This window comes from Condylura cristata, unplaced genomic scaffold (genome assembly GCF_000260355.1).
Source record: "Condylura cristata isolate star-nosed mole 26May11 unplaced genomic scaffold, ConCri1.0 scaffold00003, whole genome shotgun sequence".
NCBI classification, from domain to species: domain Eukaryota; kingdom Metazoa; phylum Chordata; class Mammalia; order Eulipotyphla; family Talpidae; genus Condylura; species Condylura cristata.
The window spans coordinates 19,429,773-19,455,711 of record NW_004567104.1 but is presented as its reverse complement, the minus strand read 5'-3'; the positions used below and the strand labels follow the sequence as shown (position 1 = coordinate 19,455,711).

Below are 25,939 nucleotides of genomic sequence, written 5' to 3'. Positions count from 1 at the left end.
CTGCGCCACCAGGGAGGGCCCTGTTTTCTGACTTTTAATTTCTACTTTTATCTTTATTATTTCTTTCCTTTTTTCTTTGGGCTTAACCTGCTAGATTTTTATTTCTTAAGTTAAATTCTCTGTAGTCCAGGCATGGTCATGGGCAGGCAGGAGGCTGCTGCCCTGCAGTGGGAGAGAGCGGGTGGAAAGAAGCACGTAGGCTCAGCAGAGGAGCGGCTGCCTTGTCTTCTACTTTTAAAGGCCCTTGAGGTTACATTGTGCCCACCCAGATGACTGTGATCATTTCCCCATCTTGAAGTCTGCTGATTACAACCTTAATTCCATCTGCAGCCTTAATTCCCATTTGTCACAGAACATGATTTTTTGTCAGATTCCTGGGATCAGAACTATTATTCTGCTACATCCAAGAGTCAAACATTCTGAGAATTTCATTTCAGACACTTCTCTCTTTTCTTTTTTCTTTTTAATGCTGATTTTTGATGTTTGGGCAAATAAAAGGACCTTACTTTTCTTTCCTTATCATACCTCAAACCAAGCATATTATGCCAGAGTGAAAACCTGTGCCTTTCCATTTCCCCCCTTGCTGGTATTTTCTTTGGCCAGCACCTGGGAAATAGCCCTACTGGGTTGCTGTGACCTGGGCAGGGATGCTGCTACTGTCCCCTGGGGCCCTAGAGTGCTTGCTGCTTACTGCTGATGTGTGATTCAGAGGGTATTTGGGAGCCACAGGGTGTACATGAGATGGGACATTTTCTTGGTAATAATTTTTCCTTCTCCAACTGAGGAAAGTCAAAGGAGCAATTTGTTTAATCATTTTAAGACATCTTTCTGTTATTTTCCTTTTATCATTGAACATGTCAGCTATCCCTAGTAGATATCCATTTTCCAGGATCCAATGAATGACCTGAAAAGCATACAGAGGGTAGGACATTCTATGCTACTATTCTCTGTTTCTCATAGCAGCAAGGAATGATTGAACATGAATAAATAGTAATCTACCCTCCTTTTGTTCCAAGTCAGCTTGCACACAAATAATGGAACCATTTTATAAACTTTTAGAGACTTTTCACCAAATGCAAAGAACTTTTCCCCCAAGTGCCCTCAGAATTGTACCTTTGACATATATTCTGTGGTTTATTTTTTTAACTAAGATTTAACTAGATTTATTTACATTTAGTACATTAGCTAGCTTATTCTAAGAATCTTATATAATCCTAGCGAATTATGAAAAAGGCATTGAAATAACAGGCATTGAAATCCTCAACTTTCTGATTTAGGAATATTTCTGTGGAAAGCAGAGTTAACTTCTCCAAGATCCTGTGGGTATGAGCCTGGGCTATTTCTTAAATATTTCTGCTCCCCATCCAGGGTGCCTCCCTCTCAACACAAACTGATTCTGTTTTAGAGTTTACTAACAACTCAGAGCACCCTAATGATTCTAAAATTCTTTGCCTCACCTTTGAGAATGTTTCACAAAGTATCTACAATCACATCCCATCAGTATGGACAAATCCAAATTTAAATTCTAAGTTTCTCTACTTGACATCCAATTCTAACCTAGTTTTGTAAAGGAAGGATATTGAACTCAATTGGCTGAATAAATAATTAAAACACTTTAAAAAAATTCCCTTCTGACAACTACATTTTTTCCTGTTGGTTCTTAGTTTAATTTAATAATGGAAACTTAAACAACATTGATCTATTTTTATTGAGCTAAGAGTGGTTTCCAAAACTGTGTGATTTAGGGTTATAGAATCCCACCTCTTCAGTTGTAGGTTACCACACCACACCCACCACCAAAGCACCTATCATGCTCTGCCATAGTTCATAAAAAATTTTTTCAAGAAAGTTTGTTTTGTGGGACATGGATATATAATGGACTTCCTTCCATTCACATACACACACACACACACACACACACGCACAGAGAGACACATACACACACAGTTCCCCTCTATTCAATCCCATTAAATAATGGTATGGGCCCTCCCTGGTGGCGCAGCGGGTTGGAGCACTGCACTGAGAGGCTAAAGCCATTTCCTCATGAGTTCGATTCCCGCCTGCCCCGGAGGTGACCACATGGCGTGGCAGACCTCTCCTGACCCGCCCGCTGCTCCCCTCAGCAGTGTACTTCGTCGATCTGCCTGTTCTGCTCCCCGCTCTGTCTCTGGTGAATTCTCTCACCCTCCATTAAATAATGGTATGTTTAGTGACCTTTTAAATCCTGACTTGTAGAAACAAGTTCCAAAGTGAAATAGCAAAGGTTGAATGAAACATCTTTTCTGTATCAAATTTATGTAGTTCAATAGTATTTTATTGCAAGTTTATTATTAACTCCTGCCAGACATTTACTCCTATTTAAGTTCTCTTATCATAGTATAAATTACAGAGAAAAGGCTGAGTAAATAATAATAATGACACAAAAGAATTACCCTGTGCATTTCCCGCCCTCGGACACACATGTCAAAGGGTAGTTGTAGAATAATAAAGGAATTAAACAAGTAAAAAATGAAGATTAAATCATGATTATGGCACTAGTAATATGCCTGGTATGTTGCAGATGGTAATGAAAGTTTCCAGCTTTGACTTATTTGGTATTTGGTCAGGTTGGAAAGGAAGGGAAGGAACAACTTTACTTCTGGTGATTGTAATCACGGGCACCTCTGTCCCATACCTTCTGCTCTGTATATCAGGACCAGACTTTGTGCTGAGTCATCTACCCAGATGTCCCCTAATTTTCTGTACACAAAAATTTCTGTCAATGCCAAGAATGAAAACCTAAGCACCCAAAAGAGGTCTCTTTCTCTCACTTCACTCTATCAGCCAGATTCTACATTTGGTTAATGCCACATCTGAAATTCTTACATCAGAGCTCTTACCTACAAAAAGTGCACACATCCAAAAAGTAGCATGCACTAGCCTATTTCCCATCATTCCCCACATAGATAAGACTGTCCGACCTTTTACCTGCTTATTTGTTTGGGGCTGTCCCTTAGTTGTATCTCTAAACTCTTATTCACCGGATTCTTCAACATACCAAAATAATGCCCACATTACTGCATTACTGGTGGAAAAACTGACTGTGGAAATATCCATTTTCTAGGGCTTCCATAACAAAACACCACAAACTAGATGGCTTTTCTTCTTTCAAGATCTGGGGGCTAAAAGACCAAAATCAGGGCAAGCTGATGCTCCCTCTGTGGGCTCTAGAAAGAATTTTTTCTTGCTTTTCTTTTGCGGTGGTTGGCAATATTGTCATTCGTTGATTTACAGTTATGTCACTCCAATTTCACTTGCCTTCACATGTTTCTGTTTTCTTATAAGAACATCAGTTTCTGGGCTAGGCTCACCCTAATCCAGTTTGATCTCATTAGTTCTATTTGCAAAGCTTGTATTTCCAAACAAGGTCACATGTTAAGGTTCCAGATGGACATGAGTTTTTTGGAAGACGTTACTCAACCCAGGATATTTGGCATCACTGAATTAGCTCACACACACACACACACACACACAATTGCACATTACTCACTAAATGCCAATAAATGAATAAATACTTTCCAAGAAACAAGTATCTTGTGGTGTCTGGCTTAAAGACTACAGGCTGATTAAAAAGAATGGACATATATGAGCAGGACACCCTTGGTCCTGCACAGAGGAAGCCCACTGCTGGCTTCCCTCTGGAGGGGAGGTAGCCTCCATGCAAGCTTGCCTCTTGGCTGAGGGTAAGGTGTATACACCGCCCTTCAGCAGCATTGTACAGCATTGATCCCCTGAACCCCTGATCTGGGCCTTGAGCATCTAGCCAAGCAATCCCATCACCAGCAAAGGCCTGAGAAAGCTTAGGTAAGATGGCCTATAAAGACATGCCGCTCATGTGCTTTTGTGAGTCTGAAGACCCTGTGATTTCTTTTCACGACCCCTGATAAAGACAGGATAACTGAAAAAAACTGACCAGAAACCGTTGGGATGAATCTGAGCCATGGCCAAGGCAGGCCATGGCCAATTCCAAGATTCACAGCAGTTCTAATAGTGTTGTGCTAGGAGAAACCAGGGGGTGTCACCTGTGTGCCAGGTACATCTACATGGTCAGTATCCTCTCCCTTCTGCCGCAGTCCTCCTCCTCCGTCGGTGGCTTTCATCTTCCACATCCTTTGTGGTGACTTGCCTTCTTCATCGTTCCCTGATTCTGTCAGTTACTGTACCACCTGCCCTTTCCTAAGCATCTCACGCTGACAGCTTCTTCTGCTCACTGCCTACCCTGCAAGTCTCCAGGTCAGATCGGGGTTGGGGCACACTCTTTGTACATCATTATTACATGGGGCCACCAGGGCCAGGGGCTGACCCCTCTCCACTAGTCTTTGGAGAGTGTCCAAAGAATATGGGGTCACCTTATTTGGACTCCAGTCTGACATATAAGAAAGGTAGGCTCGTTGGTTGATGAGGAGGCATCAAAGTGTGTGCCCTTAGTGCCAAATAAACTACAAAAACAAAAAAACAAAAAACAAAACTGTCATTTGGGCTTGTTTTTGCACTGTTCACATATTCTGAAAAAGCAGTGTAGAATTTAATCACCTTTTCCATTACAATGTTGTGAAGATTAGGCTGTGCTAAGCTTTTCTCCCTTCAGAACAGGTCTCAGTTCTCAGGTTCTGATAGGTCTGAAGCAGGTGTAGAATGCACATGGCCAGATGGATCACTGTAGCTTCACCATGTTGCAAAAAATTTGTCCTCTCCTGGACATAATAAAAACTTAATTTCTTGTCCTTTTTAAGAAGATTACGTGTCTCAAACAAAAAGAAGAGGAAATGGAATTCTGCTACCTAAACTACAAAACAAAAATATCCATGTACCAGTTTATTGAACCCCTGTATTTCTGGCATGCTTTGTGTTTATTACCTTATATACCAAACTATTTGTTTACATGGCTGAATAGGGCCTTGTTCAGTGAAGCTCCCAAAATTATGGCTTTGATTTAGTGACAGATTAACTCGAGTGGCACTTTTAAGATTGTAAATTTCCAATAAATCTGCTTCCTAATTTGAGAATAGGCCCCTAAGTGTTCTTTTCCTGCCAACAAATTCAACGACGTCTGTTTGTGTGCATCTGTGTTTCCAAAAGGATGATATCAGCGGGCTGGGCAAGCTGTTCCTGTGTGACTCTTTCAACATCTGGACAGTTAACAAGGACCGGTATAAGATGAAGGATTTTATTCGATTTAAGCCCAGTCAGAGGCAAATTTACCTATTTGAGAGAGAAATAGTCTTCTGTAAGATACGAATGGAGACCGGTGACCAGGGCCTGACCCCTCATCACAGTTTTAAGAAGTCTATGAAGGTAAAGGGGTCCTGTCACCCCTGGGGATCAGAACAGCACAGCGCTATGGCCAGAGATCTTACTATCTTCTCAGATAAAGAAAGTGAAGCTTAGATAGGTGATGTTAACTTGCCAAATGCCACACAACCAAACTAGAATCTACACCCAGGCTTGTCTGATGCCAGAATCAGGGATTACAATACCTCAGGAGAAAGTCAAAGCTGGTAATTTCGTGGTAGGTAGAGAATAGGACCCTGTGGCAGATGCTATACAAACTAACTAGTCAAAGTTCCCTCTTTTCTCTAGGCAGAGGGTGAAAGAGCTGGTGATTAGAGAGTGGGCTGGATTTCATTTTCTACTTGCCCTTCTCAGCCAGGCATCTCTGTATATGTATTTGCCCTTCTCAGCTCAGTTATTGTTATGCAGATATTTATGAAGTACTTAGGTATTAAAAGATAGATGATCTCTTTGCTTAAAACCTGAGGCTACAGCTCTAAATTTGGAAAGATTAGTCTGTGTTGTCCTTGGAAAGAACCAAGACAGATGAAGTTGCCCCAGATTGTGTCTTATCTTCGTTGGGGCCATTACCAGAGGACAGCAAACCAGAAGCAGAATAGGTGGAAGACGGTTATCAAGGCTAAAGGAGTAGAGTGTTTGGTGGGTAATTCTCAAAACAAAACAGGAGTATCGAAATTTTCTTCTTTTTTTTCACAATAGCTGATGACACTTTCAATTCGCCAACTTGGAAGGGGGAGCAGCAAAAAGTTTGAAATTGCCAACCATAATGGACTTGAGAAATACATCCTTCAGGTAAAGTTTAAGCCTTCTCCACAGGTATCCTTTGCTGTTTCACTGCTGCATTTCTGTGACTAAACCAGTGTTTTCTATCTCATTATTTGAAAGGTCACCCAGCGAATTAAAGTCTTTTGCAATCAATCAAGACTCTAAGAGATCTGAAAATCATAGTTTTTGTTTGTTTGTTTGTTTTTTGTAATTTCAGGCAGCTTCAAAAGAAATCAGAGATTGTTGGTTTTCAACAATAAGTAAATTATTGCTGGAACAACAAAACAATATTAAAGGTAGGATTTCCCCTGCCACCTTTATTCTGAAGAGTTATCCTGATTCCAACTTGTGGTGGCTATTCAGATTGAGGATGTTGTTAAAGAAAATGGCTTGCCGGGGAAATACTATGGACATGATTTTGTAGTACGTGGGTGGGGTTTTGTGGCTAAGCATCTGCCCTTTTTAGTTATGTCCTCCACACCTCCTACGTACATAATTGTCAAGGTCATTTTCCTCAATTTTCAATCCTAAAGTCACCCAAGAAAATGTTAAAGGTGATTTAAATGGTTGAGATATAATTAATATCCATACAATGTATCATCTGAAAGTGTACAATTCAGTCAGCTTGCATTTACTTACAGGTTGCATCATCAGCTCTACTACATCACTACTAATTTCAGAACATTTTCATCACCTTCCCCCAACAGAAAAACCCCATACCTAGGAGCAATCAACCCCCCTCACCCACCCCCAGTCCTTAGAAATCACTAATCTACTTTTTGTTGCTATGAAAATTTTTATTCTGGACATTGCATATAAATGGAATCCTATAAAATGTGGCACCTTCGGTCTAATTTCTGTCACTCAACTTAATTCGCTCAGTGTTCACACGTGTAGCCGCATGTATTCATGTTGAGTGGCAGCACTTTGTATGGAAACATCACATTTGCCACACTGTTCACCAGTTGATGGATATTTGAGTCTCTTCCATGTTGGGATACTGTCAATAACAATACCCTAGAAACTCATAGACACGTTCTTCTGTGAACCCTTAGTTTTAGTTCTGGAGTGAAACGCACTCAATGGTCATGATGCTGATGGCCACTTACTGCATGCCCCCACCTACCACATGTATGGCAAGCTCTGGACTCTTGTCTCATTTCATCCACACCCCACCCTGTCAGAGAAACATTATGTTTGTGACTCTAGAAATGAATAAACTAAGACTAAGAAAAAGTTAGGTCTCTGTCAAGGCTTATCCAGCCAAGTTACTGCAAACCATTGAAACCAACTCTGGCAAATAAGCTAAAAAGAGAAGCTGTTGACAGGAAGTTAGTTGCTTCCAGCAAAAATAACAACCAGACAAAATTTGCATCCTGACAGATAGTAGGGGTCCCCATGGGGGAGGGGGAGGAGCACGGAGGGGGGACAGGACTAGTATGATGGTTCAGGGGTACTAGGGTGGTGGGAGAACTATAGGACTACACCTCTGGGGAGAAATCAAATATTGTCCAAAAATGAACAAGGTAAGATAATAAATGTAATTTTAAAAAGAAGAAAACAAGTCAAGAACCAGACAACTCCAAACTGCTCAAAAATCTAGTATGAATTTCCTGATGGGATAAATGGGCTCCATCTTTTTGTCTGTCTTTACTCAAAACTCAAATCCTAGGAGACTCATACGTTGGCAGGAATGCCAGAGCAAAGGGCAGGATAGCTAGATTTATATTTCCATCAAGAGAGAAAGCAACACTTGTCACAGGTGACAATTTCACTGTAGATCTCACCTCCTGTTAGTAAGGTGAGATCTACATGAAGTTAGAACATTAGACGTCAGACCTCTCCTGAGCCTGCACACAGCCCTGGGCATGTGCACATGACCTACTAGACTCTCAAGCATATTTGGAACTTTTCAAGGTCAGTATGGACATTTCATGCCCAACATTTTCCTTTTGATCTTTCTGATTAACCTATTTTTGCCCCAGCCCTTCTCCAATGCCCAGAACCAAGAATCAAAACAATCACCTCTAGTCATTTTCTACAAATGCTCCCAGGGAAAAGTGTTTTAAAATTGGGCCAGCTCAAAATTAGGTCTACTACAGATAATTTTGCAAGTAGGGTATTCCAAAGAACCCCAAACAGGTCAAATTCAGACAGTTCATAGGGAATGAATCTTTGAAGGAGCTCTGTTTAACACTCCCTGCCCCTTCACACAGATGCCAGAATGCAAATTTTCACTGTGATCAGAGGCTGTTGGGGACTCTGAGGCTCCTGCAGTGAAGTGGGGAGAGATGGAACAGGGCAACTAAATACTGTAAAGCTCACTGTTGATAACTGAAATTCAGCTGTTGGGGAAATCCCCACCAAATTTCATCAATTGACTGAGTTCTAATATTCCTGTCAGGTAATATTGCCAAGGTTAAGAAATACTAGTCTTGTGTGGAAAAATCTATTTTTACTGGCAATAATTTGCATTTTTGGTAAGGAAAATGACATAAATATGAGAATTAACTTTGTCTTCAGACACTTCAAGGGGATGCAACAACTTCACACTCTTCCTGTCTCTTCCCTGATCATCAGCTGGTCAGGGTAAAGAAGGTTGGTGTACATACTATGATGTGAAATAAGACAGAAAAGGGCAGTTGGAAAACCACTACATACGTTTTATGTTACAACAACCATGTAAACTGAGGCTTCTGCCAGGAAATAAATATAGTTTATTTTAAAGATTTATTTATTTATGCATACAGAACTGGGGTATGGGCCAGAGGTGCAGGGGCGGTGAGAGGATTCACCAGAGACAGAGTGGGGAGCAGAACAGGCAGATCCACTGAAATACGCTGCTGAGGGGAGCAAGGGCAGGTCAGGAGAGGTCTGCTGTGCCATGTGGGTCAGCTCCCTGGCAGGGGGTGGAACTAGTGCTGCAGTGACTGTGGGTAGCTTCATAGTGCTGTGACTTAACCCTTTGTAACAACCACCAAGGAGGTCCCTGCTTTGAAACTATTGATAGTCTGCTAAATAAATCTTATGACAATTGAATATGAATGTTCTGAATGCATAAAGCAGAATGTTGTAACAACACTAGTTTAAAAAAAAATGTTACTTGGTTTCTCTGGAAACAACATGGTTAATCAAAATGTCTGGAGGTGTAGGGGCGGTGACAGGATTCACCAGAGAGAGTGGGGAGCGGAGCAGACAGATCTTCTCAAAGATAATTTGAAACAATTTGCCACTTTAACTTTTGTTCAGTTAATGACTCAGCCAGGCAGAGACAATTCCACCTTAGCTTTCACTTCCTGCTTATTAGAAAGAATGATTTGAAAGACTTGTTACAAATGCATATCTCTGGGTCATGATCCCAACTGTGAAATTAGGATAGCTACAGTTAATACCTAGAAATGTACATTTTAACTCATTAAAGTTTCTGTATAGAACTTTTTCTATTTTATTCTAGAATAGTTTTATTGAATACAATGAAATACTACTCAGCAATTGAAAAGATAAACCCATACCATTTGCAGCAACATGGATGGAGGTAGAGGGATAACGCTGAGCAAAATATTGTAAGTCAGAAGGAGAAAGCAGAGGAGGGAAGAGCACAGGGACTATGGTGATGGACCCTGAGAGCTATGGGGACTACAACTAAGGGGAGAAATCTAGCACTGTACAAAAATGACCAATGATCTAAGAAAATAAATAAATAAATATGAATAGCTTTCGTGACATATAATTGATATAATATACTTCAAATATTTAAAATATACATTTGGTAAGAGTTGATATCCATACACACCTCCGAAAGCACCACAATCAAGATAGTTAAGACATTCATCTCCCTCAAAAGCTTCCCTTTGTGTTCTCTTTTATTCTGTACTTCCTCACCTTCCACTATACCTTAGGTGATCATTGTCACTTTTGACTAGTTTGATTTTCTAGAACTCTATAAAAAGAATCAGATTTTTTTTTTGCATATGGGTTCTCTCTTTTGAGATTCTTTCATGTTCTTTGTATAACAATAGTATATCCCTTTTAATAGCGGTGCATTCCATTGTTTGGATAGCCCCCCTCCCCCATTCTTCTATTCATTTACCTGTTAATGAACATTTTGTTTGTTTCCACTTTGGGGGGAGTTATTTTAGATAAAACTACTATAAACATTCAAGAAAAAATCTTGGGCCTCCCTGGTGGTACAAGGGGTTAAAGTCTTAGCACTATGAAGCTATCACCAGCCACTGCTGCATGAGTTCAATCCCCAGCCAGGGAGCTGACCCACATAGCACAGCAGACCTCTCCTGACCCACCTGCTGCTCCCCTGAGCAGTGTACTTCGTCGATCTGCCTGTTCTGCTCCCCGCTCTGTCTCTGGTGAATCCTCTCACCTTCCCCTCTACACACCTCTAGCTTACACCCCAGTTCTTGTATGCATAATTAAATAAAAATAAATCTTTTTAAAAAGAACAAATCTTGTAGACCTGTTTTTCATTACTCTTGAGTAAATAAATACCTACGAATGTTGTGGATAGACTACACAGCAAGTGCAGATTTAACTTCTTTAAAAAATTGCTGCATTATTTCCAGCAACATCATCTTACATTCCCATAGCAGTCTATGAGCGTTACTTGCTTCACATCCTCACCAACAGATTTTTTAGTTGTATATCTTCTAAGGTATGCACTGGTCTGTCTTGTGGCTTTGATTTGATTTTCCCTAGTGACTGATGGTTGAACATCTTTTCATATGCTTCTTTACCATCTATGTAAATTCACTGGTGAAGTGTTGACTCAAATATTTTCTCATTGCTTTCTTACTTGTGATTTTTGAGAGCTTGAAAATACTGTGGCTACTGATTAGTGAATAAGCCAGAAAGAAAGAAACCAGATGGTTTCACTCATAGCAGGAGTATAAAGGACCAGGGGATAAAATAATAATGAACAAGTATATACCAGAGACATTTAGGGTGGTGGAGTGGGGAATGGGATCAAAATGGAGGGCTGGGCAGTGACTGGACTATGGTGATGGCACATTTGGTGATGGGAAGCCCATGGGGATTACAACTTAGAAGGAAAAAGGCACAAAATGATGTAAAAATAAACTATTATATTATTTTTAAAAAATACTGTGGTTACAGTCCTTTATTAGATGTGTGCTTTATAAATATTTTCTTTGAGTGTGGGATTTTTTTAATTTTTAAAAAAGATTTATTTATTTATACATATTGAACTGGGGTACAGGCCAGAGGTGCGGGGTGGTGAGCGGATTCACCAGAGACCGAATGGGGAGCAGAACAAGCAGATTGATGAAGTACACTGCTGAGGGGAGCAATGAGCAAGACAGGAGAGGTCTGCTGGGCCATGTGGGTCAGCTCCCTGGCCAGGATCGAACTCATGCTGCAGTGGATGTGTAGCTTCATGGTGCTACTTTAACCCTTGCACTACCAGGGAGGGCCCTGAATGTGGGATTTGTTTTTTCATTCTCTTAAGAGTAACTTCTAAAGAACAGAAGATTTAAGTTTTGATGAAATCCAATTAAAGAATTATGGATCATACTATTAGTACAATCTTTTTTTAAGCTCACAAATGTTTTCCCCTAGAAATTTTATGTTCAAGATTTTACACTTAGGTCTCTGATCCAATTTTAAGGCCTTTTGGAGTATGATGTGACATGTGGATCGATATTTTATCTTTTGTATGTTGAGATCTAGTTATGCCATTACCATATTTTAGAAAGACTATTTCCCCAGTTGACTGTTTATATAAGTGCATCTATTTCTATAATAGCTCTTTTCTGTTCTGCTGATCTATCATGGCATTAGCACCTTATCTTGATTATTGTAGCTTTAAAATAAGCCTTAAAATCCCATCATTTGACTCCTCCAACTTTATTCTTTCTTTTTAATGTTGTTTCAACTGTTCTGAATCCTGTGGATTTATGTATGAATTTTAGAACCACTGTCAATTTTCTTTAAAGATTTATTTGTTTATGCATAGAGAATTGGGATACAGGCCAGAGGTGCAAGGGTGGTAAGAGGATTCACCAGAGACAGAGTGGGGAGCAGAACAGGCTGAATGATAAAGTACACTGCTGAGGGGAGCAGCAGGCGAGTCAGGAGAGGTCTGCTGTGCCATGTGATCATCTCTGGGGTTAGGATCGAACTCATGCCGAAGTGGCTTTAGCTTCTTAGTGCTGTGCTTTAACCCGCTGCACCACCAGGAAGGGCCCTCCACTGTCAATTTTTACCAAAAAGCTTAATGAGAGTTAGATTGGGGCTTTGTAAAATCTATAAATCAGTTAGGTAAGAAGTGATATCTTAACAGTATTAAGCATAATTTAGAGTTTAAATTTTAGTTGAATGACCTTGCCCTGCCTGCAGACACACACATTTATTTTGAGGACATGGTATTTATTTGGTTATTAACAATTCAGACAGAACCACATTTTACAAATGCTGCACCATACTCTCTAGGTTGTTATAGGATTATAAAATCTAGGTAAGAATCAGAACCAGACTCTAGCATTTAGAAAAAAGGAAATTAAACTGCAAGGCAGGTCCAGAGGTGTGATTCCACATCCTTCCTACTGCAAGCAGTCAACAGGAGGGTCAGTTTCACACTTTTTCTTTTTTTTTGGCAACAGAACCAGGTCTCCACAGCCTGGCTTGCCAAGCAGGGTCTGATGAAATGTCACTAAGAGTGGTGCCAATTGCCAGGGCACACTAAGTGAGGAAGCATGGCACACTAAGTGAGCAGGAGCTGGGCCTGCAGCTACTCCCTCAGAACCTCAGGCTGCTCCCTGAGAATTGCTGTGTCCCAGGAACAGATTGCAGAGCCATCAGGCAATGGGGCAGGGAGCTATGGAAGATTCCAAGATCAGGACTATCAGACCTTTCATCCTCTAGCACTTTACACAACTCTGATACATATGACATCACCCGTTCACGCCTACAGGGCCCTACAGCACTCTCAAGCGTGGAGATTGCTGGGCATAATCACAGTTCACTCTGGCAAGGCGTACAGGGGCCCCAGCAGCCTGGACCCTCAGGTGACAGGAAGGGCACTGGGAGCCCCTGAGGGATGTAGTGACTACCAGGTGGAGGGGCCTTGTGCCAGGAGTTGCAGAGGCAGGCTGGGTTCTCATAGGGTTTGGAGGGTGCAGCCCCTGGATGGGGTCCAGCAGGGCAGAGCATCTGCAAGGCCTGGTTTGGGACCACCTCTTCATCTGCCCCTGGAGACTTCGGGAGACTGCAGGAAGGATTAGTTGGGGCCGGCTGCGCCACAGGGTGGGATGGGTGACAAAGCCCCAGTCTGGGCTGAGAGCAAGAGCACAGGGCCTGGATGGCCAGGCTGCAGTCCCAACCCCCAACGCCCAGCAGGGAGACTGGAACAGTCTCAGACGATATAGTGTGGGCCCTGGAGCCCTTCAAGTCACTGAGCACCCCTGAAGTGAGTGTGTTCCGTGAGGATTTGATAGAAATGGGTAGAATGGGGAGATGAGACTGAGGGGGAGGGAGTCCTCCAGTGTCAGGCTAGGGAGAGGTTGGTGTAGGCAACAGGGAGCCTCTGGGGGTTGAGATCTGGTGCTGTGCTCAGAGCAAGGACATTTGAACAAAGAATGTGATTCTTATCACTGTCCTTGGAACACATGATCTTTTTCTCACCAAATGGAAAAAAATGTTTCTTACTAATTTAGGGCTAATGGAAAGGGAGATGGACCCAGATCACAGTATGCTGGGAAGTGGGAGAGGATGCCAGAATCCAGTAAGCAGAAATGCAGAAATGGTCTCTGAATTACTATCACCAAAATATATACAATTTTATATACATGTATATATTTTCTCTCTGTGTTTATGTCTGTATAAAATATGTAAAAATCAATTCAAACTGGCTTAAATTTGAGAGAGCTGATTTTTTTTTTAAAGATTTATTTATGCATACAGGCCAGAGGTGCATGGGCGGTGAGAGGATGCACCAGAGACAGAGTGGGGAGCAGAACAGGCAGACAGATGAAGCACACTGCTGAGGGGGGCAGCAGGCAGGTCAGAAGAGGTCTACCGCGCCATGTGGGTCACCTCCGGAGCCGGGGATCGAACTCTCACTGAAACGGCTGTGGCTAGCTTGCAGAGCTGCATCCTTACCCACTGCGCCACCAGGAAGGGCAGAGAGCTGATTTAAAAAAAAAAAAAATCAGGTCAAGGAAATCTACAGTTTGAAGGAGACACTGTTGTGTAGTGATTTTCTTTTTTTAAGTGTCAAATATTACAGAGTCCCCATTGAGTATGCATGATGGCTCTTATTGACTTTTTTCAACATTTACCTTATTAACTTCTAGTTAAAACCAACATACAGCTCCTACCCCTGAGCCTAGGGGTATCTTTCTTAGTGTGTGCTTGTAGTGTGGCCAGCTGAGGTCATATCTGCCATTCCGAAACTTCAGTTACCTTTGCTTTGGACTGTTTTCTTGTTTGCTTACATACGAGCACCTCCAGTTCTGTTCCTATTTTCAGTAGACTGCCCTGCCTTGCCAATGGGTCCTCTGGTGCTAACATGTTCAGAGGCCCTTACTGCACTCAGAACTCTCCATCATTAGTCTTCTCCCCACTCTTCCTTGTCTGGAGGAAGGTACACGCATACTTCTTTCACTTCTTTCAGGGTTACATTCTCACCATTGCTCCTTATGCTATCTACCCCTGCCCACTCAGAAACTTTCTCCATCTGAAATTCCTCTTCTTGTCTCAGGCACTTGGGAGGTGCCCAATAAATACATGTTGAACACAACTTTGGCTGTGATCCAAGTCAGATGTAGGCGCCTGCTTCATTGTGTAGACTCATTTGGTCTCATCCTAATGGAGGCAACCCCAGGCCCTAAAATAGAGATGACAGAGGTGGAAAGAGTATCTGGTGGTTAACTGAGCTTCCCTTCCTCTTCTCTGCACCCCTGCTTTTGGGGAATATTCACCGCAGCACTCACCATGCTGTATTACACATTTATGGTGTGTTTACATTTTTCTTCCTACTCAACCATGAATTCTCCTAGTGCATAGAGGTTGTCTTATTAGTTTTCGTTTCCCTTGGGTCTCATATCATACAAGGGCCTGACACTCATACATGTACTCAGTAAATGTTTAGTGAACAAACAAATAAAAGAGCTCATTGAGTAATCGCAGGCTAGCAAACTGATCTGCAAAGCCTGAGGGTAGAGGGTTTTAGCTCAGGGTACATCATATTCATCTCAGGACGGCAATGTTTAGCAAATGCTTATTTGCTGAACTAATCTAACCCAAATGACCTACTGTAGTTGTTGGCATTTCAGGACAGTCAAGAGGGAAACAGCGAGCTATCGTGAGACAGCTTTGGGGAAGATGAAAGGAGATTTCTTCTCCTCACTTCTCAGACTTGAAAATTTGCAGCCAATTAGTTGTGGATTGGCCTGCAAACATCCTCTAACTCAATGTCACCCACAGAATAGGGACAGGTCTTAGACTAAAGTTCAGGGAAGAGGAAGAAGCAGCTTCTTGATGCTTTGCACCAGAGAGAACCTGGTGTGAGTTAGTGATCCTCCAGTTGGTACAGGGAGGAACACATGCACCAACAAAGATGCAGAAAAAGCTCCCAGCAGCAGGGAAACCCTGGTATATATTAGGTTAAAGGTAGGATCCAGTAGGAGAATAGACCACAAAACAGTGGGATACCAGTTGCTTAGAAGCTAAGCAAGGTATCACTTGAGTCTCAGTCCTTCCTTAATTATGTGAATGAGAAAAAAGGTCTAAAATCAATTTCCTGCTATTCATTAGCACAGAATTAAAATGCAGGACAGATGTTTTACACAGAGAAATGATTTCTTCTTGGAAGAGCTTTCCTTTTAAGGCACTTAGGGATAAAGGCATTGCCTGGATGCCCTGCCTGGAAAAAACACACTGGATGTCGGCACTTTGTTTCTTGCCTGTCTGGGATTTAAAGAATTTACCTCCTCTGGTAGCTTTGCACAGCCAGGTAAGAAGCGCTTGACTCGGGATCTTCCCCTATAAGCACTTCATGTCACTCTTCCAGTAGTCAGAAAAAGGTAGGAGAAAAAAGAAAACACATGTGGAGGCATTTTTCATAGTTTTTATTTTAATGATATAGTACATTATATGTTTGTGAGGTTTTTTTTTTTTTGAAGATTTATTTATGCATACAGAACTGGGGTACAGGCCAGAGATGCGGGGGCAGTGAGAGGATTCACCAGAGACAGAGTGGGGAGCAGAACAGGATGACTGACGAAGAACACTGCTGAGGGGAGCAGCAGGTGGGTCAGGAGAGGTCTGCCGCGCCATGTGGATCACCTCTGGGACAGGGATCGAACTCATGTTGAAATGGCTTTAGCTTCTCAATGCTGTGCTTTAACCTGCTGCACCACCAGGGAGAGTCCATGTTTGTGGGGGGGGGGGTTATGTGTTGTTTTGCTGTCATCTTTTCTCTTCTTGACTATGCAAAGGCAATCTTTTTTTATGCTTTTGTGAAGGTCCATGATGAGAGTTTTGGAGATTTAGTCATTGAGGCTGTAGTTTAGGATTATCACGTGATAGTTTGGTGGGATACGAGGGCATACACTTTATTTGGAAAATAATCATATCAAACAGCTATAAAGGATACAAAGCACTGAATAAACATAATGCAGTCACTCCACACATACTCCTTTGTCGCTGTTAAAATATTAACAGTTAATTTTAAAACTTTCACAAGTCAATCTGAAGTCTCCACAGGAAAATAAACATAAAAATTTCTTCTTTCCTAGCAATTCTTTTTTCTGCTCCATCCCATAAAGGGACAGTTGTTATTATGCAAAGAAAATTTAGGGACTGTATCCTTGGACCCTTGCCAGCCAAGATCTTTCTCAAGCCTTCCTTTTCCCAGTTTTTGCTGAGAAGTCATTTTTCAATTTCCAAATATAAAATCTTATAACACACATATACTTTAATTGAGAATCACTGTCTAGTGAAATGACATGGTTATTCATATTTGTTGTCTGACATTGAACATCCAATTCCTTAACTATGTGACTCTCTTCCTGTTAATTTGTTATTTCATGCTCATTAGTATTTGAGAGTCTAGACTCATTAATGTACATTTCTTCTCCAGGTTTCTAAACTCTCAAATACTGATATTTCCTAAATTTTTTTTGTATAATAAGATCTATACTTTTATGGGATGCAGTAGAAAAAAGAATCCCTGGGAAATAAGAAATTTTTATGTTTCATTTTCCTCTGGAGGCTTCAGATTGGCTTGTGAATTTTTTAATTTAATATTTAAATTCTTAACATATTTTAATTTCTTAAACAATTGATTTCATTGCCTCTGGTCAAATCGCATTTTGTTTCCTTTCTATTTTGAAAAACTCCAAGAGAAGAAAGGCAAAAAGGCCCCAGATATTGAACTTCTTTTTCAATGAGGGACCCTCAAATGAGTTAAAATATGTGTTAAGAATTCTGTTCTTTTATCTGTTCAATAACACTGGTTATTTATTTAGCAGGTGACTTTTGAAATTATTAGACTATAGTACTTTAGTCCATGGTTTCACATACATTTTTTTTTAATTTATTTTATTGGGCCCTCCATGGTGGTGCAACTGGATAAAGTCTCAGCACTATGAAGCTATCACCAGCAACTGCTGCATGAGTTCAATCCCAGGCCAGGGAGGTGACCCACCTGATGCAGTAGTCCTCTCCTGTCTTGCCCGCTGCTCCCCTCAGCAGTGTATTTCAATCAGTCTGCCTGTTCTGCTCCCTGTTCTGTCTCTTGTGAATCCTCTTCTCCTGCCCACCCCCCACACCTCTGCCCTGCACCCCAGCTCTTGTGTGCATAAATAAATAAATATTTACAATATTTAAAATATTTTATTTATTTATGCACACAAGAACTGAAATACACTGCTGAGGGGAGCAGCAGGCTAGGTAGCTGTGGGTCAGCTCCCTGGCTGGGCTCGAACTCAGCTACAGTAGCTGCCCATAGCTTCATAGGGCTGGAACTCAACCCGTTGTGCCACCAGGGAGGCCCCCAGGCTTTCCCTTCCTGCAGTTTTATGTAGCCATGCTCAACCACAGTCAAAAAATATTATTTGCAGAGAGATATGTTGAGTGGAAGAGAAAGTCCATGTTCACGTAACATGCATGTAATGTACATAATTTATAAGTTAAACTTAACCATAAGTGTGTGTATAGAGAGAAAAAAATACAATATTATCTATAGGGGTTGGTACTATCTGCCATTTTAGACATCCACTGGGAGTCTTGAAATATAGTCCCTGTAGTTAAGGGGAGGCTACTGTTTTAGAATACTGAGTAAGCCCATCAAACCTTGTCTAGTCATAACATTTTTTCTATTGAGATTTATAACTCCTTTTTTTTATGTGCCATGTCTCCCTTGAAGACACTTTTTAAAGAACTCTGGTCTGAGCTTCATTATTCTGTAAACCTAAAACCTCTCAAAAAATATTTTTTTTTTAAATTAAAAAATCGCCCCGCACACACAGTAGAGATATAGAGCTTTAAGCCTCACTCAAGTCCTCATCAGGTGGCTGCTTGTTCTCCAACAGCTGTGAAGTTACCTGCAAACAGCTAATTGTTGTGCCTTTCTGGGAACTGGCCCCAGTTGCCCAGGGGCAGCTAACCAGGAAATAACCTGAGAGGTTATGTCCCCAAGAGTGGCTTATAGCCAGCAAAATGGCTGAGTGGTTCTGCATACAAAAGCTAGTTCTTCTGCCTCAAGATGGGACCTCAAAAGCCTCCGAGCCCCAGGGTTTCCCCATGATCAGCCTCAGGCCTATCTTTGGCCCTCAGTGCTTTTAATTTTCATCTGAAAGCCCTTTCTCCATAACTTGCTTGCACAATCTTCTGGGTAATTTGGCCTAAGACAGTTAGTACTAGAGGTCCTAGAAATGATGGAACTTCTGGTGTTGAATCACCTGCTTGTCAAATGGAATGAAGACCACATTGCCAGTGGATAGTTAAGTGTTGCATAGGTAAGTTATTGAGGTCATTTGGTCCCTGGCCTGTGGGAGCAGTTTGATTGATGAGATCTATACCCATGGTGACCTGGGACCATATACAGGTAGATAAGTCTCTACCAGCTGGTGCAATGTCCCCAGTATTTAAGAGGTTTAAGATAAATATGAACTATCAGGTCCAATTGGGAGGCTATTACTAACCACCCCTACTTAAGAAAGTTACAGATTCAGATTAATCACCAGTTTTAAAACACAGTATGAGAATCAATGGGCCTCCTTGCCAAAGTCCAGCCGTCATCTGCTACAGCAAAGCACAGTGCTTGAGAGGAGGAGGAATTCTCAGGTTCAGCAAGTCTGCTACCCCATGATTTTGGGTGCCTAGTGCCAGCAGATAATCAGGAAAGTCACAGCCTAATAGGGCAGATGTGGGATCCTATAACCTGAGGTGAGGATATCTGGGACATGCCCTTGGTCCTCTGGAGCTGGCAGAAATGACCTCCTTGTCGAAAGATGGAATCTTCTCTTCCTACCAAAATTACACAGAAACTCAGATGAAATGAAAAAGCTAGTGCTTGCCTTTCTCAGGATGGGTGCTCACCTCTCTTTCCTGACCCCTCTAGGAGAATAACCAACATTAAATTACCAAAAAAAAATATCAGCATCACATGCAAAAAAATGAAACTGATCACTACTTCGCACCATACACAAAAATCAACTCAGGCCCTCCCTGGTGGAGCAGCGGGTTAAAGCACAGCACTAAGAATCTAAAGCCACTTCCGCATGAGTTTGATTCCCACCTGCCCCGGAGGTAACCACATGGTGTGGCAGACCTCTCCTGGCCCGCCCGCTGCTCCCCTCAGCAGTGTACTTCGTCGATCTGCCTGTTCTGCTCCCCACTCTGTCTCTGGTGAAGCCTCTCACCGCCCCTGAGCCTCTGGCCTGTACCCCAGTCTGTATGCACAAATAAATAAATCTTAAAAAAAAAATCAACTCAAAGTGGATTAAAAGACCTAGACATAAGAACAGAAACTATAAAATACCTGGAAGCAAAGATGGGCAAAACACTACACAATATACACTTCAGTAACATCTTTGAAGATACAGCACCCAATGCAACAATAGGGAAGGAAAAGATAAATAGATGGGACTACATCAAGTTAAAGAGCTTCTGTACATCAAAAAGAGACATTACAAAAAGCAAACAGACATCCCATTGATTGGGAAAAAAAATGTCTCACACAAAACTAGCAATAAAGGATTGATCACGAAGTTAAAGAAAGAACTGATGAACTCAACAAAAATAAACAACATCAAAAAATGGGAAGAAGAGCTAAAAAGACACTTTTCCAAAGATGAAATGCAGATGGCCAACAAGCATAGGAAAGTGTTCAACATCACTTGAAATAAGGGAGATGCAAATTAAAACCACAATGAGATACCACCTCACACCAGTGAGAATGACACATCTTCAAACAACTAGCAACAACATATGTTGTCCAGGATGTGGAGAAAAAGGAACTCTCCTGTACTTCTGGTGGAAATGCAAACTAGTACAACCACTATGGAAATTGTTTGGCAGTTTCTCAAACTGCCAACAATCCCACTCCTAGGTATCTACCCAAAAGACACAAAAACACTGATTCAGAAGGAAACCTGCACCCCCAATTTTATTGCTGCTTTATTTACAATTGGAAAGGCATGGAAACAACCCAAATGCCCAAAAGTAGATGACTGGATTAAAAAGATGTGGTACATATACACAATGGAATATTATTCAGCAACCCCCCAAAATAAATAAACACATGCCTTTTGCAGCACCATGGATAGAGATGTAAAAGATCATACTTAGTGAAATAAGCCAGAAAGAAAAGGAAAAATACCGGATGGTTTCACTCATACCAGGAGTATAAAGGACCAGGCAAGAAAATAATAACAATGAACAACTATATATACCAGAGACATTTTACAGTGGTGGAATGGGGAAAGGGATCAAAAACCATGGGGGAAAGGAAGTGCACTGGACTATGGTGATGGCACACGGGTGATTTGGTGATGGAAAGTCCACAGGGATTACAACTGAGATGGAAAAAGGCACAAAATGATGTTAAAATAAATTTACATTATTAAAAAAAATAATCAGCAAGTTGCAAGATGATCTAATTGGGGGAAAAGGCACATAAAATTACTCATGTTCTGCAGAGACCATCTATTGCAGCAAAGATTCCAAACAACAAAGCCAAATGGATGTCTTGGCCAGCAGGTATCAGCCAGCCCCTTACTCAGCACCCTGAGGCCTTCACAATGGGCTCATAAATGGAGAAACCTTGGTAGCAGAATCAGAGCCATCCATGGGCCCTGCAGTCCATTTCACTTGCCCATGTACAGTTACAACTGGGCATGGGAATTACTGGGAGATGTCTAAGTGGATCTCTGAGCCCCAAACATGTTCCCTTCTACCTCTGTTAGTATTCTGCCTCATGTTGTGTAGGTTGGTTATTGAGGCCATTTGGTTCCTGGCCTGTGGGAGCAGTTTGATTGATGAGATCTACCCCCATGGTAACCTGGAACAAGATACAGATAGAGATCTACCAGCTGGTGCAATGTCCCAGTGTTTGAGAGGTTTGGGATAAATATGAATCTATTACCTCCTCCAATATGACAACTGCTTTCTGTGCCTCCTGGTCTGCTGTCATGAGGACAAAGTGATAGAATGCCTCAGGCCAGAAGCAATTGAGCCCCATAGGAGAGTTCTTCTAAAAGCCCAAGCAATGTAATGATGGGGCAGTTTCAGAGTAGGTGAGTATCTATTTCTGGGGCAATTGGCTAACATAAAGAAGTTAAGCTATAGTATTTTTTAAAAGATGTATTTATTTATGCATACAGAACTGGGGTACAGGCCAGAGGTGCAGGGGCAGTGAGAGGATTCACCAGACAGAGAGGGGAGCAGAGCAGGCCGACTGATGAAGTACACTGCTGAGGGGAGCAGCAAAAGGGTCAGGAGAGGTCTGCCTTGCCATGTGGGTCACCTCCCGGACAGGGATGGAACTGGGATGCTGAAGCGGCTTTAGCTTCTTAGTGTCGTGCTTTAACCTGCTGCACCACCAGGAAGGGCCCCAAGCTATAGCATTTTTCTAACTCAGAGTGTACTGAAACTTTTGAATTCTGAATTATTTTGCCCATGATTTGCAAAGTCCTGGCCATTGAAAAACACATATATTTAATGAGGTACAACTGGAACTTACATACTGTTGTAATGTGACTTTACTTTTGAGAAATGAGAGCAGAAAAAAATAGCTACATGGAATGTGAATAACCATTCTGCCTCAAAGAAAACTGGAAAAATCTGTGTACAAATCCTTGTACACGCCCCTCCTTACATGTCTAACTGTGGGTCCCTTGTCAGATCCCTTGGGTCTTGGAGGGAAGGACAGGCTACTTGAATACCTATGGATCATCTAGACTAGCAGGACATTTCCTGATTTTTGTGGGGTTTTCTTTTAGGTCTAGATAATTTAGTTACTTTCATTATTTTTATCAATTACTTTATTGTTATTCAAACTTATTTCATGCATTATCACATTATAATAAAAAAAAGTGCTAGCAGCCTTCTCTGGTGAGATTGTGTGTTATATTATTTTATTTTTTATTTTTTAAAGATTTATTTATTTGTGCATACAGAACTGGGGTCCAGGCCAGAGGTGCAGGGGTGGTGAGAGGATTCACCAGAGAGAAAGTGGGGAGCAGAACAGGCAGATCAATGAAGTACACTGCTGAGGGGAGCAGCGGTCAGATCAGGAGAGGTCTTCCAGGCCATGTGGATTACCTCTGGGGCAGGGATAGAACTCATGCTGAAGTAGCTTTAGCGTCTTAGTGCTGCGCTTTAACCTGCTGTGCCACCAGGGAGGGCTTTAGGGCTTTGTGTGTTATTTTAGATATCCAATTGGTTTTAATGATTTTAAGTTTCCTTTTCTGAAACATAACAAAAAGAACATATATGTGCTGTGTCAAAAATTTAGAAAAGTATATAGAAATGCAAGTCAGACATAGCCAGAGATAACTGTCCCACACTTTTAACCCAGACTCTTTTGTCTATAAATATGCATATTTACAAAAGCTGGAGTTGTAATATGCATTTTGGAAGGGTTTTTTGTTTTAATCTTACTGAAAAATTCCCATTAAATCTCTGACTAAATGGGCAAGGCTTTGAACACTGCGAAACAAGTAGGCTGGTCCTTTATACCTGCCACTCTCCGGCCTTTGGGCTCTTTTGTGCAAAGTCTAACAGCTCTGACAGTCTGAGATAGCAAGCTCAGACTACCCTAGAAGCTAGTAGGGACTTTAGCAATAGAAACACACTAAAAATACGTGCTATTAGAATATTTGAAATCTGAGAGCCCTTCTGGTGGTGAAACACGTTAGGACGCAGCACTGCAGCTAGCCGCAGCCCCTTCAGTGCGAGTTCGATCCCCGCCCTGGAAATGAACCACATGGCGCCGCAGACCTCTCTTGACCCACCCACTTCTGCCCTCAGCAGTGTGCTTGTCAGTCAGCCTGTTCTGCTCCCCACTCTGTACTGGTAAATCCTCTCACCACTCCTGTACCTCTGGCCTGTACCCCAGTTCTGTATGCATATGTAAATAAATCTAAAAAAAGAACGTTTGGAACCTGAAAGCAGTGAACTGAATTGTGGACAATAGACAGGTGTGTAGAGATGGATGCTTCAGACACAAACCACCGTAGGTGTCCACGTTTACTGGCTGGGCTCTTCCCATGGCAACATCCTGGAGATCTTACCAGGTATGAGTTCTGAACTGTCACTCGAATGTATTTGGCAGAAAGTAAATGTTGCTCGACAGTTAAGGGCTCAGGCTCTAAGCTCATAGACCCTAGCTCAAATCCAGCTCCATTTTACTTTTGGGTGAATTAATTAGCCTCTTTGTGCTTAACTTCTTTTCATCACTTCCTTTACAAAATGGAAATACTATTGTATAGTCTTGCTGTACAAATTAAATGAGAGGGAAAAAAAGAATTAAATGAGATGACTCTTTTGCATGGACTGATGCTAGCATTTTATCATCAGCAGCTAGTCACCTGTGTTCGTCCTCTTGGGGAAGAAAGAAAGCTCAGAACCTAGGCATTACTTTACGCAGCTCTCCTCCCCACCACTCCCACTTGCCAAATGAAAATGCAGTACTTGTTTGTATGATAGCGATGGTTCTTTAAGAGTTTTGCAAAATAGTAAGGAATAAAGAAAAACCTAATTTGAAATAAAACAGCATGTCCTGCTTAGTGAAATAAGCCAGAAAGAAAAGGAAAAATACCGGATGATTTCACTCATAGCAGGAGTATAACAGACCAGGCAAGAAAATAATAATAATAATGAATAACTATATACCAGAGACATTTTGTGGGGGTGGAGTGGGGAATGGGATCAAAAATGGTGGGGAGAGGGAAGTGCGCCCGGACTGTGGTGATGGCACACGGGTGATTTGGTGATGTGAAGTCCACGGAGATTACAGCTGAGATGGAAAAAGGCACAAAATGATGTAAAAATAAACTATTAATATTATTTTTTTTAAAATAAGTCTCAAAACAACAACAGCATGCCCATTTGAAATCTATGTTAAGCGCTTCTCCTGAACTAGCAGGAGTTAAGTAGCCCTGTTGTGCCATCCTGTGGAGAGTAAGGAAAAGGCATGACATTATTCAAAGCCTGTAGACTGAGAATTAAATTCACTAACGGGTTCAGTTGTTGACAAACGTTATCTGCTTTTATAAGAAAAATTAAATTAGAGATATAAACATAAGTTCTAAAAGTAGGCTCCCCAAATCCTTTAAGTTTATGTGATGTGGGTTATAAAGATCATCCAGTGAGGGAAAGAGAAACCAGCCTTTATGGCAACAATTTCCCATCCTCCCCACTCTAACGGCCAACACTCTTTATGCTTATTCTGGTACATGGACTGGGGGGGGGGGGATCCCACAGACTTAGAGTCTTTTCCCTACATACCACAGAACTTTGATTGATCTGACATTTTTCAAGAAAGCAACTACCAGTTCAGATTTTGCTGTAATCAAATTGAATACAGGCCCATGGCCTGTGTGTTTGCTTTGTTTTTTTCTAGTGTATGTGTGTGTTTCCTTTTAAAGTTATTTATTACCTTCATAATCTGTTTCCTTCCTCAGACATTTGTGAAGATGAAGACCATGGCAAACAAATCTCCCCCAAATGTAAGTACAATAAAATCACAACTGGTGCTAGTGCTGTTCTGAGACCTTGTCTTGAGCTTTCTTGAAATTACTATTAAAATTAATCAGAGCAGATATTTTTATTAAATTTATAGGATATACCAGACAATTTACTGTATAAATATTTTACTAACCCAAGTAGTAGTATATTGCAAATAGATGTTATTATCCTCATTTTGGATACAGAAACTGATGCTTAGAGAGGTTCTGTGGCTCACCCAAGACCACACAGCTAGGGAGTGAGAGGCCCAGTGAGAGCTGCGCTCAGGTCTGACTGACTCCAAAGCCCCTGCTCCTGCCTGCCACGGCCAATGGACCGCCCCTTATCACTCGTGCCCGTCACCTGCCAAACCCTAGCCCGAGATTCTGGGGTCTCCCCAGCACTGCCACATCCGCAGTACTTAGGTCTCTTAGCACACACAGCACCCACGCCTCAGCGCCACATAGCCACGGCCAGTGAGTCCAGGAGGAAGGGCTTCACTCTGGGGCCAGAGGATGGAGCAAAAGGCAGCCATGAGCTGCACCTTCCTCCCGATAAAACCAGGGTGCAGACTAAGGGACGTAGTCCTAAGTGTGCAGGTCTAAGGATTCTGGGTTTCTCCCAGGAGCCATGGGCG

General features: G+C 41.7%; 1 protein-coding gene across 4 annotated transcripts in view; it reads left to right on the top strand.

The window, feature by feature from the left end:
• MCF2L2 (MCF.2 cell line derived transforming sequence-like 2) overlaps nt 1-25,939 on the top strand; it is a 119,882-nt gene that overhangs the window by 90,499 nt on the left and 3,444 nt on the right. For all 4 annotated transcript variants that reach the window (XM_012733560.1, XM_012733581.1, XM_012733572.1 and 1 more), the window contains 4 exons: nt 5,119-5,334; nt 6,031-6,123; nt 6,314-6,392; nt 25,260-25,304. In XM_012733560.1, the coding sequence (XP_012589014.1) occupies nt 5,119-5,334; nt 6,031-6,123; nt 6,314-6,392; nt 25,260-25,304 (433 nt within the window). The remainder of the gene's footprint in view (nt 1-5,118; nt 5,335-6,030; nt 6,124-6,313; nt 6,393-25,259; nt 25,305-25,939) is intronic.